The sequence below is a fragment of the Patagioenas fasciata genome, chromosome 9 (assembly GCF_037038585.1).
Source record: "Patagioenas fasciata isolate bPatFas1 chromosome 9, bPatFas1.hap1, whole genome shotgun sequence".
NCBI lineage: Eukaryota > Metazoa > Chordata > Aves > Columbiformes > Columbidae > Patagioenas > Patagioenas fasciata.
This window is the reverse complement of record NC_092528.1, coordinates 7,116,627-7,131,518: the sequence shown is the minus strand read 5'-3', so window position 1 is coordinate 7,131,518 and position 14,892 is coordinate 7,116,627. Positions and strand designations below refer to the sequence as shown.

The window sequence follows — 14,892 nt, the reverse complement described above, 5'->3', positions numbered from 1 at the left end:
AAAACAACATGACGCATGACAGTGGTTGCAAAGGTCTAGGTATTGGAAACTGGCTACATGCCATCAGGGAATTTCAGCTTTTTCATTTTATATGAAGTCAAATGCAAATCAGTCTCATCTAATACACTGTTACTGCTTCCAGATACGTAACTACTGAAAAAAAAATGAAAAACACTGTCTCTTGCTTCAGCTTCTCAGAACCATCAGACATGAAATACATAATTTTACAACATGGAGATAAGACTAAGAGTACTGACAACCTTCTCAAGGTTCTCAGGAAAATAGCTTCCCCCTACCCATCCTGTGAGAGCAGAACTACCAAGTTCGTAAGATTCACAAGAATTAATCAAGAGAAGAGATAGGTATTTTAAGTAAATACCTTGAAAATCTACTTCCTGAAGTAGGCATCAGATCACATGAGATAAACATGTGAGATGACCACCAAAAAAACATCCTCAGCCTCTCAGGCAGCACCTTAATAGCAAACAGCTTGGGGACTACCTGCCTTTTCTCCCAAATTCTTCCCTTTGCGCTGCTGGCACGGAAAGATGGGGGCACAGAACAGCGTGTCTTCCAGGGCTTCCTTCTTTAGTGTGAAGAACAGAGGTAATAAAATAAGTCCCGGGCTTAAAAATATTTACATTACTTGAGACCAGTACAGTCCAATGACCTTCAGAGAAAACTGCTCTGGTAGGAACACATCCTTTGGTAAATCATTCCAACACTTATTCAATTTTACAAGTTTATGCGCAGCTTACTCCTGGATTTTTCTGCCCACGAACAGTTTTGCAGCCAATTCTGTTCCCTTTCTTGATCACGAAGAAACACTCAAGAAAAAAAAATCCTACTTTCATGACTATAATTTAACAGCTACATTGAAAACATTAAAGGTCCAGCTACCCCGGGTCCTGAGGTGAGCAGCAAGTGTTCTTAACCTCCTGCTTTACAACAATCAACAGCTCCAGGCCATCTGAAGTGGAAACTACACCCAGAGCCCTGTGCTTAGAAGCCGTTATTCCTCTCAGCACTTAGTCAAAACTCTTCTGAGACAATTTACAGTCTCAGCCTCCACACCACCAACACTAGTGATTTTCACAACTTAAGGCATGCGATGCGAGTAGTACGTCCTCCTTCTCCACCCTGTGTGTTACACTGTAACTCCTTGTAACTCCATTCAGTCGCTGCTTCCCACACCGCGGCTCAGCCCGCCGGCCCCGCCGCCCTCCCCGCCAGGCCCCCCAGGGGAGCGGCAGCTCCCGCCCCCAGCCCCGCAGACCGACCCGCCGGGCCCGCCCGGCCCCTGTCAGCGCCGGCACCGCCGCTCCGGGACGGGTCAGGACCCACAGAAAACACACCGGCACCCCCAGCCCGGGGCCCGCCCGGCACCTGCCCCCGCCGCCGAGCCCTGATGGGACAAACCAGGGAGAGCCTGGCGGCTGCTCCGTCCCGACCCCTCCGCCTGCTTCCAAGCGGCCCCGCGCCAGGCCTCCCCTCACGGCGCCCCGCACCTACCCGCCGGGGCAGCGCCCCGTCCCATGCCGGCACCGCCGCTCCCACCGCCGGGCGAGCCCTGCCGCCCTCCCCGGCCGGCCCCTTCCGCGCGGCGGGGGGCCCCGCCCCGGAGGCGCGGCACGGCGGGCGGGCAGCCCCGGGCGCGCTGAGGGGAGGCTGTGAGGGAGGGAGGGGGCGGCGAAATGGCGCTGCCCGCGCTGAGGGGAGGAGAGCGGGCTGCCCCGCCCCGCCCTCTCCTCACAGCGAGGAGGCGGCGGCTCCGGGTCCCAGCGCCGGATGCCTCGCGCCCCTCCGCGCCCGCCGGCCCGGGGCTGCGGTTCACCGGGACGCAGCGTCCCCGGGCGGTGGTGTCTGTTTTCCCTCAGCCGCTCGAGAAACCCAGCGATGCGGTTGCTTCATCGCTTGGCTTCGGAGGATTTTTCAGCCCTACAGCCTGATGGGTGCCTCTGTGAAAAGGTGTAAATTAAGAGGGAAAAGAGCCGAAGTGTCACTGGCAGGGGAAGCCAACTGCCACACCTCAGCAGAACTTGCCTTGGCAGAGTGTTTTCCAGACACAATTCTGAGGGAGGAGATGGCCAAAGACTCCAGAATGTTGTTGCAGGTCAGTCTTGTGATTTTTAAGTCAACCTCATGAAGTCTTTTTCTCAGGTGATGGCAGTACTGTCTTCCTTCTGTCGCACACACGCACACCAGCCTGCACCCCATGCTCTCTTGTGCCCTACAGGGACCGCTCAAAATCTCCCATTTGTCTCTCACACCTCAGGTTTACCTCCATCTCCTTCACACACACAGTCTCCCACCACTTCCGCCTTATACCTTCCTTCTCAGCCAGGCTATCCCACCCCAGAAATCAGCTACAGATGCCTCCCTTTTGTGATTCCTGTGCATTTTAGTATCTTCTAGATGTGCTACAAATCCTTTAGTATGTTCTAAAAGTGCTGGAAAGCACTTGACAGGAAAATCTCCCTCTCATTCTGTTCTCATCTGCAGCCCCTTATGATGCCTTTCATTCTCCTTCATTTCTCTGGAGAGGAAAACTGAACAATTTCCATGGCTCTAAATTACCATAGGTAGCTCAGGAAACAAATAAACACCCAAAACATTATGGGTCATTGCAGGCAGGCAACAGCCAAAAGGCCAAATACCTCCCACTCAAACAATCCACTGATTTCAGCCTGTTTTTCAGGACTCCCTCTTGGGCTCACGGTTCCTTTGCCTGTTGCAGGGGACAGGATGTGCATTCAGTCACTTCAGAGAAGTGCAAGTTTTCTCTTGTAGGATTGGACATCTGAGCACAAGAACATCAGGGCAAGGGACTGTGACTGCAAGCCCAGTCCATAGCCAAACACGCATTAGTCAGGTGGTGGAAAAGAGCTGTGCTTCAGTCACATGTTTTTTTAAACAGTCTTGAAGGACTGAACAAAACTACAATAACAGAGTTAAACATTAACTTGCTGCTACTTACCCTGTAAATAGTCGCATGGCTGCTTCCCTTTGTGGTCTGACTGCTGTGGAAAGTTCAGAGCAGTTTTGCTCAGTCAACACCCAGAGTTAAATTGGGGATGTTGAGATACATCACGAATAGTGTACAAATACTAAAATGCTACAACATTTAAAAAAAAAAAAACACCCTTAAAGACTTTACTGTGCACCAGTTCCCTTGGGATAAGTGGCACATGAAGTATAAAAAATTAGCTTGAGCTAACAAACCCAGGAATTGCAATTATAGTGTCAGCTTACCTTGACTGAGGATGAATTTGGGTAGGCAGAAGTACCAGCTGGCAGGCTGAGGCTGCTCAGAAAGCCCCCCCGGATGGTGTATCTTGGGTAAGGCAGTATCTTCCAGAGACTCAGGGACCTTCTCTGTCTTTTACCTGCTTCCTTTCAGGAAGTTTGAGACGTGGCAAATGCAAGAGGCTGCTGTTGTTCCCCAGAGAAGATGGAAAGCCATCCCAGGAGATGTGTGGGACTGACCGAGCTCTCACACTACGCTTCGGTAAGTCTTAGTAAAGTTAATGAAAGAGCCAAGCACACCTAGGAACATGTCTGTGTGCGCTGTTACCCTGAAGATTTGTGGGGTTTGAAAGCCAGAGGAACTTTCCCCTTCACTTCAGCCAGCCTTGGATGGGAGCCTCAAAGAACAGACAAGTAACCCAACATTCTGAAATTATGAAATATATTAGAGAACACTCATATTTTCTTAGTATCAAAAGAGAGACCATTAGGTAATAGTTGCAACCGTAGGCGAACAGGAATGTCTGCTTGGTCCCATGATTACAGGGTAAGTAGTATCAAGTTAATGCTTAACTGTGTTATTGTAATTTTGTTCAATCCCTCAAGACCGTTAAAAAAATCTCCCAACAGTGGAAAAAGTCTGGAGTGGTTTTATTACGTGACACACAAATACCACCCTGTGATCCAATTCACTGCCCTTCAAAATAAGGACATGGGGTGCTCTCCAAACGAAGGAGCCCGGCAGTCTGTAAGTGAAGGGAGAGCTGCTCGATTTCTCACCCTGCCACGTGTGCCACTGCCCTGGGAAAGTCACCGACTGCTGCTGTCGGGAAGTTACAAGAAGCCACTCCTTGCCTCTGCTAAAAAAAGTAAATAATTAAAAAAAAGCCTGATGCTGGACCGGCAGGATAAACACACAGCAGGGATCGTGTGACCTTCGCCAACCCACAGCTGGACATTTATTGGCACAAACTCAGGCAAAACCGTGCGCAGCTACTGCTCTGCCGCCACTGTGCTGGTGGCCTTTGTGCCGCGAGAAGCAAGTGACAATTCTGCTGCTTCCCCGGCAGGAGATACGGGGAGCGCAGCAGCACCCCCGGCCCGCTCCGACAACAGCTGATGGTGCGGCGTCCTCATCCCGCCCAGGCACGCGTGGCCGTGGCCGCGCCGGCACATGAGACTCTCCTGGGGGCTCCGCGCCGGCCCGGGGCTGGGGCCGCAGCCGCGCTCCGCCAGCGCGCAGGCGCCGCTGGAGGGGGCGGCGGTGACGCGAAAGGCGCGCGCGGCGCCTGCGCAGTGGCGGAGCGGCGGCGATGAAGGTGGCGGTGGCTGGGTGCTGCCATGGCGCCCTGGACAAGATGTACGAGACGCTGGAGCTGCTGCAGCGGCGGCACAACGTGCGGCCCGATCTGCTGCTCTGCTGCGGCGACTTCCAGGCCGTGCGCAACGAAGCGGACCTGCGCTGCATGGCCGTGCCCGCCAAGTACCGCCACATGCAGACGTTCTACCGGTGAGCGCCGCCCGGCCCGGCCTTGTCCCGCCCGGCCCCGGCCCGCTGCAGCGGCTGTCGTGTCCCCGCAGGTACTACTCCGGCGAGAAGAAGGCCCCGGTGCTCACGGTGTTCATCGGCGGGAACCACGAGGCGTCCAACCACCTGCAGGAGCTGCCGTACGGCGGCTGGGTGGCACCCAACATCTACTACCTCGGTAGGGTCCCCCGCCGGCGTTTTCCCCCCCAACCCCTCGCCCTGCCCGTCCCCGCCGTGACCGGCTGCGCTCCCGTCTCCCCAGGTTATGCGGGCGTGGTGCGGTTCCGTGGCGTGAGGATCGGCGGCATCTCGGGCATCTTCAAGTCTCACGACTACCGGAAAGGTACGGGGGCCAGGGCGGGCCCGGCTGGGTGGGGAACAGGGAAGGGAGCGCTGGGCCTGAGCCTCGGCGGGAGGGCCTGGCCGTTCCTCATCTTCCCTAACCGACTCTTGTGCTGGAAACGTCTCTTGGCTCAACAGCCGGATTTTTTCTGGAGGTGGCAAATGAGTCAGTAGGTGTCTGGCGACCACAGCAGGAAGCAGTATGCCTTTTGAATGTTGTTATTGGAACAGTCTTGATTTTTCCATGGCAGTGCCCTTTGAGCATGCAATGCAAGACTGTTTAGTTTTCCTTATGTGCAACAGTCAAGTTATAAGTGTGATATTGTACAAATGTACTGTCCTGAGCTGGGGCTTAGTGTCAGTACCTCTCTAGATTGTTTCCTTCTGGTTATGTGTATTCAAGGGTTCATCCTTGGAAAGGCCACCATCAGTGGACAGAAATCGTGTCAGAGATGATACCTGGTGTCAGCAAACAGGAGATAGTTTAGTCTTTCTGACCTTCTCAACACACAAAACGGTGGTCTCTTACTTGTGATTACTGTACAGTAATATTATCCTTAGTAACATGCTGCTTTAGAGAAAACTTGTAGGTGGCTTTCAAGCTGCAAAGTACTGAACTAGTTTTCTAGAACACTTCGTTCTGTCTAATACCTATCAATGCTATTTAAATTTGTTGTTCCCAAGCATGCAGTTTGTATGCCTGAATATTGCATGTGGAAGATGAGACTTTTTTGACAGTAATACTAACTATTAAAGTATTTTTTCTGTTTATTCTTAAGAGTAGGTAGGAGCTCTGCTAGGTGTTTTTGTCCCAAGGCAAAGTTGGAGACTATGGCCCTCCAGACAGAGTCCATGTTTGCACTTGCAGAGTCTATGGTGCCTCTGGGCAGTTACAGATGTGTTTAAGCTGCTGCTGAATCTGTTAAGCTGTAGTTTGATGGTTAGTGGCAGCACTCTTAAGGAAACACAATCACAGCCTCAGTGGCTGGAGGCAGGAGTCGGATGTCATGCCGTGCTTTTTTGCAATGTTTCAGGCCACTTTGAGTGTCCACCATACAACCAGCAAACCATCAGAAGCGCTTACCATGTGAGGAATATCGAAGTCTTCAAACTCAAGCAGGTTAGTGAAAACTCTATTTTTTTTTTAAACAGTAGTATATAGTTTTCATTAAGTTAGAAGTAAGATGTTAAAACTGCTGTGAACATGAACGCTATTGGATAGCAAACCTTATTAACAACACCCAGCTAATCTGGACAGGCTGTTTTATGCTGGGTATTATCCCACTGCTATTCCTGCTGAATGTCTCCTCCAATGCTTTGTGTAGCTGTGCAAAATTGATCTGAGTCAGGCACAGACAGGAATGTGGTGTGGTTTTGTTTGGTTGTGGTGGGTTGTTTGTTTGTTTTTAATTGGATAAAATTCACAGAATGGAAGGTGCTCCAACTATACACCTCTGTTCCAGCTTTATGCTAGCTTTAGGAAGATGGATGCTACCTTGTCTAACGTGCAGGCTGGTAGGTACAAAGTTAACTCATCAAAATTGAACCATCTGAGTAAGTTGATCCCAAATTTCTGTGGTTGAGGTATTTTTGATCAAAGGACAGAGTAACTCTGTTGTTGAGCTGTTGCCTACTCGCTGCTTTGTCACACGTGCTACTCCATTTGAAGCTGTGAATACATGTATTTATAAGCATCTTGTGAATATTTATTCAGGTTGCCACAGCACACTTAAGTGTTGAGTAGATATAGGGATGCTGTCATTGTAAAGAGTTCGATGCATTTCATTATAAATTTCTTATCAGTTGGGCTCAGGTTTCATCTAGAAGTGTGTTCTGATAGAGCTGATGGAAATATGCTGAATATCGAACGAAGACGTGCTAAAGACATTGATTAGGCTTGTAAGGGGTGCTTGCTTTGAGGAGGAATGTTGTGCTTAGCCATTATCCCTTTCAAACAACGCTTTTAAAAATTTCATGAGGAAGAAGATGCCTTTTGAGTGGAGAACTTGCTCTATAGCTGTAATCTTAAGGCTTCTTTTGAGTGTCTGACACTTAGTGTGATGCCATGATCATGACTGTCCCAAGAAAGTGTAGTGCAAACCATGGAGACCAGAGTCCCGTGACACGTTCAAAGGCCACCTGAAAGATGGGGCTCACTCGTATACTCACTTGCTTTAAAAAGTGAGCCTGTTGATCGCAACTAACTCTGATCTGGGGTAGAACACGCGCTGATATACATGTACCATCTTGTGCTGTGTGATTTCAAAACTTCTTTATCAGCTGTGATTTATTTATATCACATGCATTTTGGCTTTACAGTTGAAGCGTCCAATTGATATATTTATGTCACATGACTGGCCCAGGAGCATATATCACTATGGAAACAAGAAACAGCTTCTTAAAATGAAATCCTTCTTCCGTCAAGAAGTGGAGAGCAACACCTTGGGAAGCCCTGCTGCTTCTGAGCTTCTGCAGCATCTGAAACCCACGTACTGGTTCTCAGCACATCTTCATGTTAAATTTGCAGCATTCATGCAACACGAGGTAAAGGGGGAAAAAAGTCAAGACTGTATGTGTTCCAAGCACATTTTAGAATTCCAGTGCAGGTAATCATGTCCAGAAAAGCACCTTCGTATTGTTTCTGCTCCATTATTAAAACTCATCTTAAGCTGCAAAACATGAAGTGGTGTTAAGACTGCTAGCTTATGTAAATTAGAGAGATGTTCTAAATCAGTGATGGAACTACGTAGTCTTCAGGGACAGCGTGACATAGCTAACATTACTGCACTTGAAACTTCTTAACTAAGTTTATAGCACTCTCTTTCCCACTTCATTGGAGAAGGAGACAACTTCAAAACAAGGTGACAGAAGTGGCTGAAAATAAGATAGTGGTTAACTGGGAATGGGAGGATGCACGTAGTAAAGCTTGGCAGATGAAGTTGTCAGGCAGCCTGGGTAAAGCAGAAAACCAGCCCCTGTAGGTTGAAGCTTCTCTTGGTTTGAGTTATTCCTGGAAGTGGTGTGACCTGCTATTCCTATTTGCAAGTTATTTAGCTGTAAAAGTGTAATTCTGGACCTTCGAGACTCAACAAGTCTGTTTCTAATGATGTTAAAGAATTTCTCTTTGCTTCAAGGCTCAGTGGCTGCCTTGGTTAAGGAAGAAGTGTGGCTCTTGCTTTATCTTTATCCAGCTTCCTTGTAGACTTCAGTGAAGCTTGTCTTTTTGTCCCTCTATGTCTGTCTTACAATCCAGTGTTGATTTTTTTTATTTCAGAAGATCATTTCCTGTATAGATTATGCCTTTAAATCTCTATACCTTGTTTGGAATGGTTCGATTTCATAGAAATGCTCATGACTGTGTTAACACCATTTGTTTCCTAGACAAACTCCAAAGAAGAGCTACCAAAAGCAACCAAGTTTTTGGCTCTGGATAAATGCCTGCCACACAGAGACTTTCTGCAGGTGATGACCATGTGCAGTGGGTTTTTACTTTTGAAGTAACTTCCCGTGGCTGGACTGCTAAGTGCTGTGCTCAGATACAGGCTGTAGAACAGTTTTGATAAATGGAGGAATGTGTGCATGTGTGCAATGGTCTTTGCATAATATTGTCTTGAATGAAGCAGACCACGTGTCCTGTCATTCAGGTGTAGTGTTTACTTATCCCTATCATTTCCTTCCACCTTATAACAAGTACTTAATTGGAGAAGTAGCTCTATTTTAACCTGAATTGAAACTCCTCTTGTGTTTTTTTGACAAATGCCAGACCTAAGAGGAAAGCCCATCTTGAGGCTCTTCTTTTTTTCCTGGACAGTTTGAGTCAGACAGAGCCTCTTTCTTCAGATAGTGTTTTAGTAGTCTTACTTTAAAGCAGCTTTTATTTGTCAGCTTGAAGGGAAGATGGTTCATTATATGTCCCTTGGATGTGTGGTGGGGTCACTTGCCTTAGGAAAGAGTGTGAGGATGCCATGTAAAGGTAACTCGGGGTGCTAGTCCGCACTTAAAATTCTGTAGCAGAACTGGTCTGGAGTAGTACTGCCTCCTGCTGCATGGTGATCAACCTGTGTGGAGCTCTTTTTTAAAGTATATCCTTTTTCTTCTTTTCCCTAAAACTATCTTACAAGGCTGAATTACTGTATGGATTCTTTAAAATCAGAGCCCAGCTAATGCAGTTTGGCATGGTTGGATTTGGGTTAATGTCACTGAAGACAGCAGAATAACTGTTGCTACCAGTTTTTGATGTATACCTGCTTAGAAGGCGGCATGAAGAGTAGGCAAATTCTGTTTTCTGAGTTGCGCAACTGTCCAGTAGCTGGCAGCGTGGAGGAGAGTGTTCTGCTTTTTGATTGCTGAAAGCTAAAATCCAGAAATGCCTTTCGTTACTATTTCACTATTATAATCCTTTCTTAGCCCTTTATTGCTATAAGCTTCTGTGTAGGGCTACCTTGAGAGGACTTGTTTGATTGAGACCACTAGCTCAGTGTACTTGAAACTTCATTAAGACTCTGTACCATGAAAGTAACATTTGAAACTTTAATCAGTTTCTGGTATCAAGAGGAATAACTCACCTTGTCTGTTTTCCCTGTTTTTGTAAACAGATAGTAGACATAGAACATGATCCCAATGCAGGTGACTCGCTGGAGTATGATGCTGAGTGGATTGCAGTCCTCAAGGCCACCAACAGCCTTGTTAATGTGACTCAGAGTTCGTGGAATATGCCTGAAAATAATGGCCTCCATGCAAAGTAAGTTGCATGTGAAGTAAAGCGGAAAGTGTTCTTTTTTTTCTGAACTGTAAGGGTTATGGTTCTCGGTTCTGCAGCCTGTAATGCCTGTAGGACTTGCTAAATGCCTTGGAAAACAAGGGGGCTGTTGACAAGACCTGTATTCTAGAGCTTTCAACTTTACTACTCTGCATCAGTGGTTAGTTTCGTTTTGCAACTTAGATACCACCATTTGAGTGGCAAAAAATACTCGGTGGCCAATCATCTTGTCAGTGACACTGAGACTGAAAATCAGGCTGGATTATGGGAGTGGGTGCGTTTGCATAATACACAAATCCTTGTTGCAGAGAGGGGAATCTCAGTATTGACCAGAGGTAGTATATATTCCTGAAAAGTCATCAGAGAAATTTAGGTGTCGTAAGATGATTTTATTATCCATCTTTAAAAGTTTCTCTTTGCAGTGGGAACAGGAAATACCTTTTGACGAGCTGCACTTGTTTAAACTTTATACACTTATTCAGGTGGGATTACAGCGCAACAGAAGAAGCCATCAAAGAGGTTTTAGAAGAGCTGAATCATGACCTCAAAATTCCTTGTAACTTCACACTGACAGCTGCTTGTTATGATCCCAGCAAGCCCCAAAAAAATATGGAACCAGTTCATATCATCAATCCACAGACCACTGAGTTTTGTGCCCAGTTCGGCCTCACTGACATCAATGACAGGATTCATCAAGCTAAAGAAGAGGGCTCAGTACGAGGTGAAAATGAAGAGGAGGAGGAAGAAGAGGAGATGGACAGTACTGGCTCAGCAGAGGAACCCAGTGAATATAATACAGATAATTCTGGACTTTCATCCATTAATCCAGACGAAATAATGCTGGACGACGAAGGTGGTGATGAAGACTTGAGTACCTGTTCTGTAGATCCTTCCCCTGATCATCCTCCTGACTTCTCTGCAAGTTTTTCTGACATCCGGATCATGCCAGACTCCATGGCGGTATCATCTGATGATGCTATGGACTCCACTAACGAGGAACTGGAGAAATCTGGTGTGACTAAGCAGGTGGAAGACAAGAGCTTAACTGAGAGACCATTAAAGCGCATTGGTGGTAATGCAAATGGGGACAGTGGCATTAAAAAAATTAAGAGAAGAAATCAAGCTATCTATGCTGCAGAGGATGAGGATAAAACAGAATAATACTTCACATGATATACAGCTAATTTCTCTGCCCACCTTTTATGGTGGTGAGAACTGTGATGGACTGTTTGTGCTTTTAATGTTACTTGATCTTATTCATATTACTTTCTTAGGCTGAAGAGGCTGCGTGTAGCTCTTGCAGGGAAGATTTATCTGCATTAAACATCCAAGTCAGAAGCAGACTTTTCCAACAAAATACTTTGTCAAAGGATTTAAAGCTCATGTGTAATCAGTTGATTTTGCTTCATTTCTTGGTTATTAGTGTATACTATGTGTATATTAGTGTATACTATGTATCTTCAGCTGTACTGCTATACAAGAACTCTTAAACTGTAACTGAAGTCAAAGTGAGAGGATGTCTGACTTGCAAGACTGAATGATTTTATTGTTGTTTTTTCTGTTTTTATACTGAACTTTTAATACAAAGTAGCACATGCAATAACCTTGTGAATTAAATTTCAAAATAGAATTCACAGTATCACAGTATGTTTGGGATTGGAAGGGACCTCGAAAGATCATCTAGTCCAATCCCCCTGCTGGAGCAGGAACCCATGATACCAAAACAGCAATAGAAGAGTGAAAGTTTTTTTGTTTCTGGTGATGCTCCCCCCACAGAAAAACTTCATGGTTGTAAACAAAACAATGTGTATCATCAAGTATCGGCTTTTAATGACAGTTTTGAAAGGGAACGAGGTGTCTTAATTAGAAGCGTGACAGTTTTATGGGGACCATGGAAGAGTTCAAACTCACTTGTGTGCTATTTCTTAAAACTTGAGAACCATGTCTTAAAATGAAAATGCAAGCAGTTAGGATGAACAGCTTCCTAAATGCAGACATCATAGTCTCAATTCTTACTAATGAAGGCTGTGTTATATTTTCATATAAGGTGGTTGATGTTTATAAGTTGCTTGAGACAGTAATGCCTACCATTAGCATTACTTTAAGTTTTCACATCCCACTTCTTTTCAGTAGTGTGTAACTTGCTGAATTCTTACAACTGGATTTGGAATCTTCCAAAGTACCTTTGTAGCCTTCAGCTGAGGGAAAACAGGAGCTGCCAGAATAGAGACCTTCTTGGAAATTGCAAGTTGTTTCTGTTCTCGTTTGCTCTAAATTACTAGCAGACAAATCACACTCCTTTGGCCTAAAAGGCTGTGAGGGTAACAAAACATTCATGAAAATTTGGGTGTTTTCATGTCATAAGTCTTCCTGACAAATTCTGCTGGTGTTCTGTGCTGAGCTTTTGGAGCCCAGATGGAGCACATGACTCTGCTGTGTGTGCAAGCAGAAGTAGCTCCTGTGTGCTTTTGCTCCATGGAGAAGAGAGCAGAGAGTGAGAAGAACTGGTGAGTATGAGTTATGTAGCAGGGAAACACTTCCAGGTCAAGATTTCTGTCTTTAAAATCACTGCCACCTTCTGGGATTCATCTTGGTTCCTCTCCTGTCAGCAGTTCACTTTGTAAACTAAATGTATATAAGTATTCAAGGGCTAGAAAATGGCAAAATTAATACTCTTCACAGTTCTGATAACAGCTTTATACTATGGGGCCTTGTTAACGCTCCTCCTGTATCTCTCTGTGCTTGGTTATCTGTCTGAACCCCCACTTACCCCTGTGGTAAGATGTGATGAAAAACTGGACATGTTTGGTGTAACCCTCAGGTTATCTGAAGTAGCTGTGAACTACCAGCTAGATCACTGAAGATAGTTGAGTATTGATAAGGGTTCTGGGTCTGCAATGCTAAAATCTTAAGCATGGGTCATCATCTGAGGACTGGTGGAAATAAAGTAGACTACAATGGAATAAAATATTTTAAGTATAAGTTGTGTGAGGAACTTGAAAAGTCTCCCAAGAAATCTGAGCATTCAGCTGTCAGGTTGTCTGTGAACTGGAGTGGAAGACGCAGGTTACATGTAATAGCCTTTTTAGTCTGAATTAATATGTTTCTAAAGCAAATTATTCTGTCTTGTGTCATCCCACATCCTCCCCTTGCTGCTAAATGTGTTTTGGCTTTCTAGAAAGCCCGAGACTTTGACGAGATTGAATACAGATTTTTTTTTTTTTTAAATCTTTAAAGGTATTTTTTATAAAGCATTTCAGCATCCATTGAGCAGAGTGCAGCTGGTAAATATAGTTAACATAAAATTTTTTTGCATATGAATCATATCTGTTTTATATAGATTTACTGTGCCCTTTCTTGCAGGTGTTCACCTTTTTTGCATTTTTAAGTGTCCTCTGTTGTGCTCTTGTCCATTGTGGATTTTCCCTGGCACCAAGAATGGAAGCTCTGAACTTAAAGTATGTACAACACTAGGGAAGGCTGACAAAGTTTAACCAGCTTCTAAGGCCCGGAATCTTCAGTCCTCCTTAAAAAGAAGCTTTAGAGTATTTTTGTAAACTTATGACTTTTTAAATTAGTGAGAAACTGCTGGAAAACGTTTCTCTGTCAGACCTGAGTATCACAGATTTTTCAGTATCGTGAGACTCCCACTTAGTCTAAACGTGTTTTTGCTTTTACCTATAAAGTGCTTGTGAACAGTGTTCACCTGTTTAATTCCAGGCCAGCACATGCGTATTTTGTTCAAAGCATGTTATTCATCTACTTGGAGAAAAACAAAGAAAAGGGCTATATCATTTTTTTAATAAGTGGAATATTTTATTTAAATTAAAGGTATTGAAGTCAACTTGTGTCAGTTTGTTGTGCTCCCATCACCCTCTTCAATCTCTAACAGCTGTCAAACCTGCATTTACCTTGCAATTGCAAAAATAAAGATGCCTGAACCTGATCTGTGATGTTTTTACAATTCCCCCCCCGCCATTAAGTTCTGTTTCAGGAGCAGATTGAATTAGTATCCCCATGCCTCAAGACGTGAAATACAACAATCAGACTTTATAAAAGTCTGGAGCAAATCTGAGTTAAGTTCTGCGTGTTTCAGCGTGTTTTCCGCAAAAACTGAACGCGGACAAACACGCGGTGCAGCCGCTTTTCCCGCCGCTCGGGGGCACCCTCGGGACGCGCCCGCACCTGCCCCGCGCATGCGCACGGCGGCCACCCCGCGCACGCCGCTCTGGGGCGGAGGGTGGGCATGCGCACGAAGCGGCCGCCGCGGCCGGGCGGGGTGCACGCGTGCGCCGCGGCGGCGGACTGGCGGAAGGTAGCGGCGTTTCGGCGTCGGCCGATTCGCTGAGCGTGAGGCCGCGGGGGCCCCGCCCACCCCCCGCCGCCGTTGCTGGTGCTGTCGCTTTCCGCACCCCCTTCTCCCGCCTCGCCCCGCCCGGCGGCGCTGCGCTGCGCTCCGCCATGAGCCCGTGCCCGCCGGCGGCGGCAGCGGCGCGCGCGCGAGCGTGAGGGCGCCGCCGCCGGAGCTGCTGCGTCCGCCAAGATGGCGTGTGTGCTGGAGGCGCCGCTCCGCATGAGCGTCCTCTCGGTGAGTGCCGCGGGCCGTGCGCCGCCGCCGCCCCTCAGCACGGCCGCCGGGGGGGGCGCCAGCCCGCGGCTGGGCTCGGCCTGACCTTGGCCTTGGCGGGGGCCGGGCCGAGGCGGGGTGCGGGGACCCCCCGGCACCTGCCGGGCCCCTTTGTGTGGTACCCGGGGCTGCGGGTGGGCCGCGGCGGTGACCCCCTGTCGCAACAACTTCTTCCCATTCCCTTATTTTTTTCTCCCTTTTCTGAGGAGTCTGTCCCCATTTTCGTTAGCGGCACCGGCTCTTCCGAATGCATTTTTACCTGTCGACACGACTTTCGCTCTTCACTTACCCTCTTGGAAATGTTTCTGCTCCTTGCCAAACTCCTGCTCAGCAAAACGAGGGGTCGCTGACGTTATGTGGAGCTGCAGTTCCGGCGCTGCCGCAGAGCGG

At 47.1% G+C, this 14,892-nt stretch overlaps 3 protein-coding genes across 8 annotated transcripts in view; 2 read left to right on the top strand and 1 right to left on the bottom strand.

The window, feature by feature from the left end:
- LOC136104959 (serine/threonine-protein phosphatase 2A regulatory subunit B'' subunit alpha) overlaps positions 1-4,364 on the bottom strand; it is a 56,057-nt gene extending 51,693 nt beyond the window's left edge. For 2 of the 3 annotated variants that reach the window (XM_071812387.1, XM_065844356.2), the window contains exon 1: positions 1,513-1,652. The gene's annotated coding sequence lies outside the window, so the exon portion shown is untranslated. Of the gene's footprint in view, positions 1-1,512; positions 1,653-3,252 lie in introns of those variants that run through there. The other variant, XM_065844357.2, reaches the window with a different exon arrangement.
- Positions 4,365-4,529: 165 nt separating this feature from the next.
- DBR1 (debranching RNA lariats 1) lies at positions 4,530-11,514 on the top strand. Its single transcript, XM_065844983.2, has 8 exons — positions 4,530-4,756; positions 4,828-4,952; positions 5,037-5,117; positions 6,151-6,236; positions 7,436-7,660; positions 8,498-8,578; positions 9,712-9,857; positions 10,358-11,514. Exons 1-8 carry the CDS (start codon positions 4,560-4,562, stop codon positions 11,034-11,036), a joined length of 1,620 nt encoding a protein of 539 aa, XP_065701055.1. The 5' UTR covers positions 4,530-4,559; the 3' UTR covers positions 11,037-11,514.
- A 2,663-nt stretch (positions 11,515-14,177) lies between these two features.
- ARMC8 (armadillo repeat containing 8) overlaps positions 14,178-14,892 on the top strand; it is a 67,237-nt gene continuing 66,522 nt past the window's right edge. For 3 of the 4 annotated variants that reach the window (XR_011740452.1, XM_065844779.2, XM_065844777.2), the window contains exon 1: positions 14,178-14,463. Coding sequence is in view for 3 of the 4 variants with exons in the window: in XM_065844779.2 (XP_065700851.1) it covers positions 14,419-14,463 (45 nt within the window). In the remaining variant the exon portion in view is untranslated. The remainder of the gene's footprint in view (positions 14,464-14,892) is intronic. The other variant, XM_065844778.2, reaches the window with a different exon arrangement.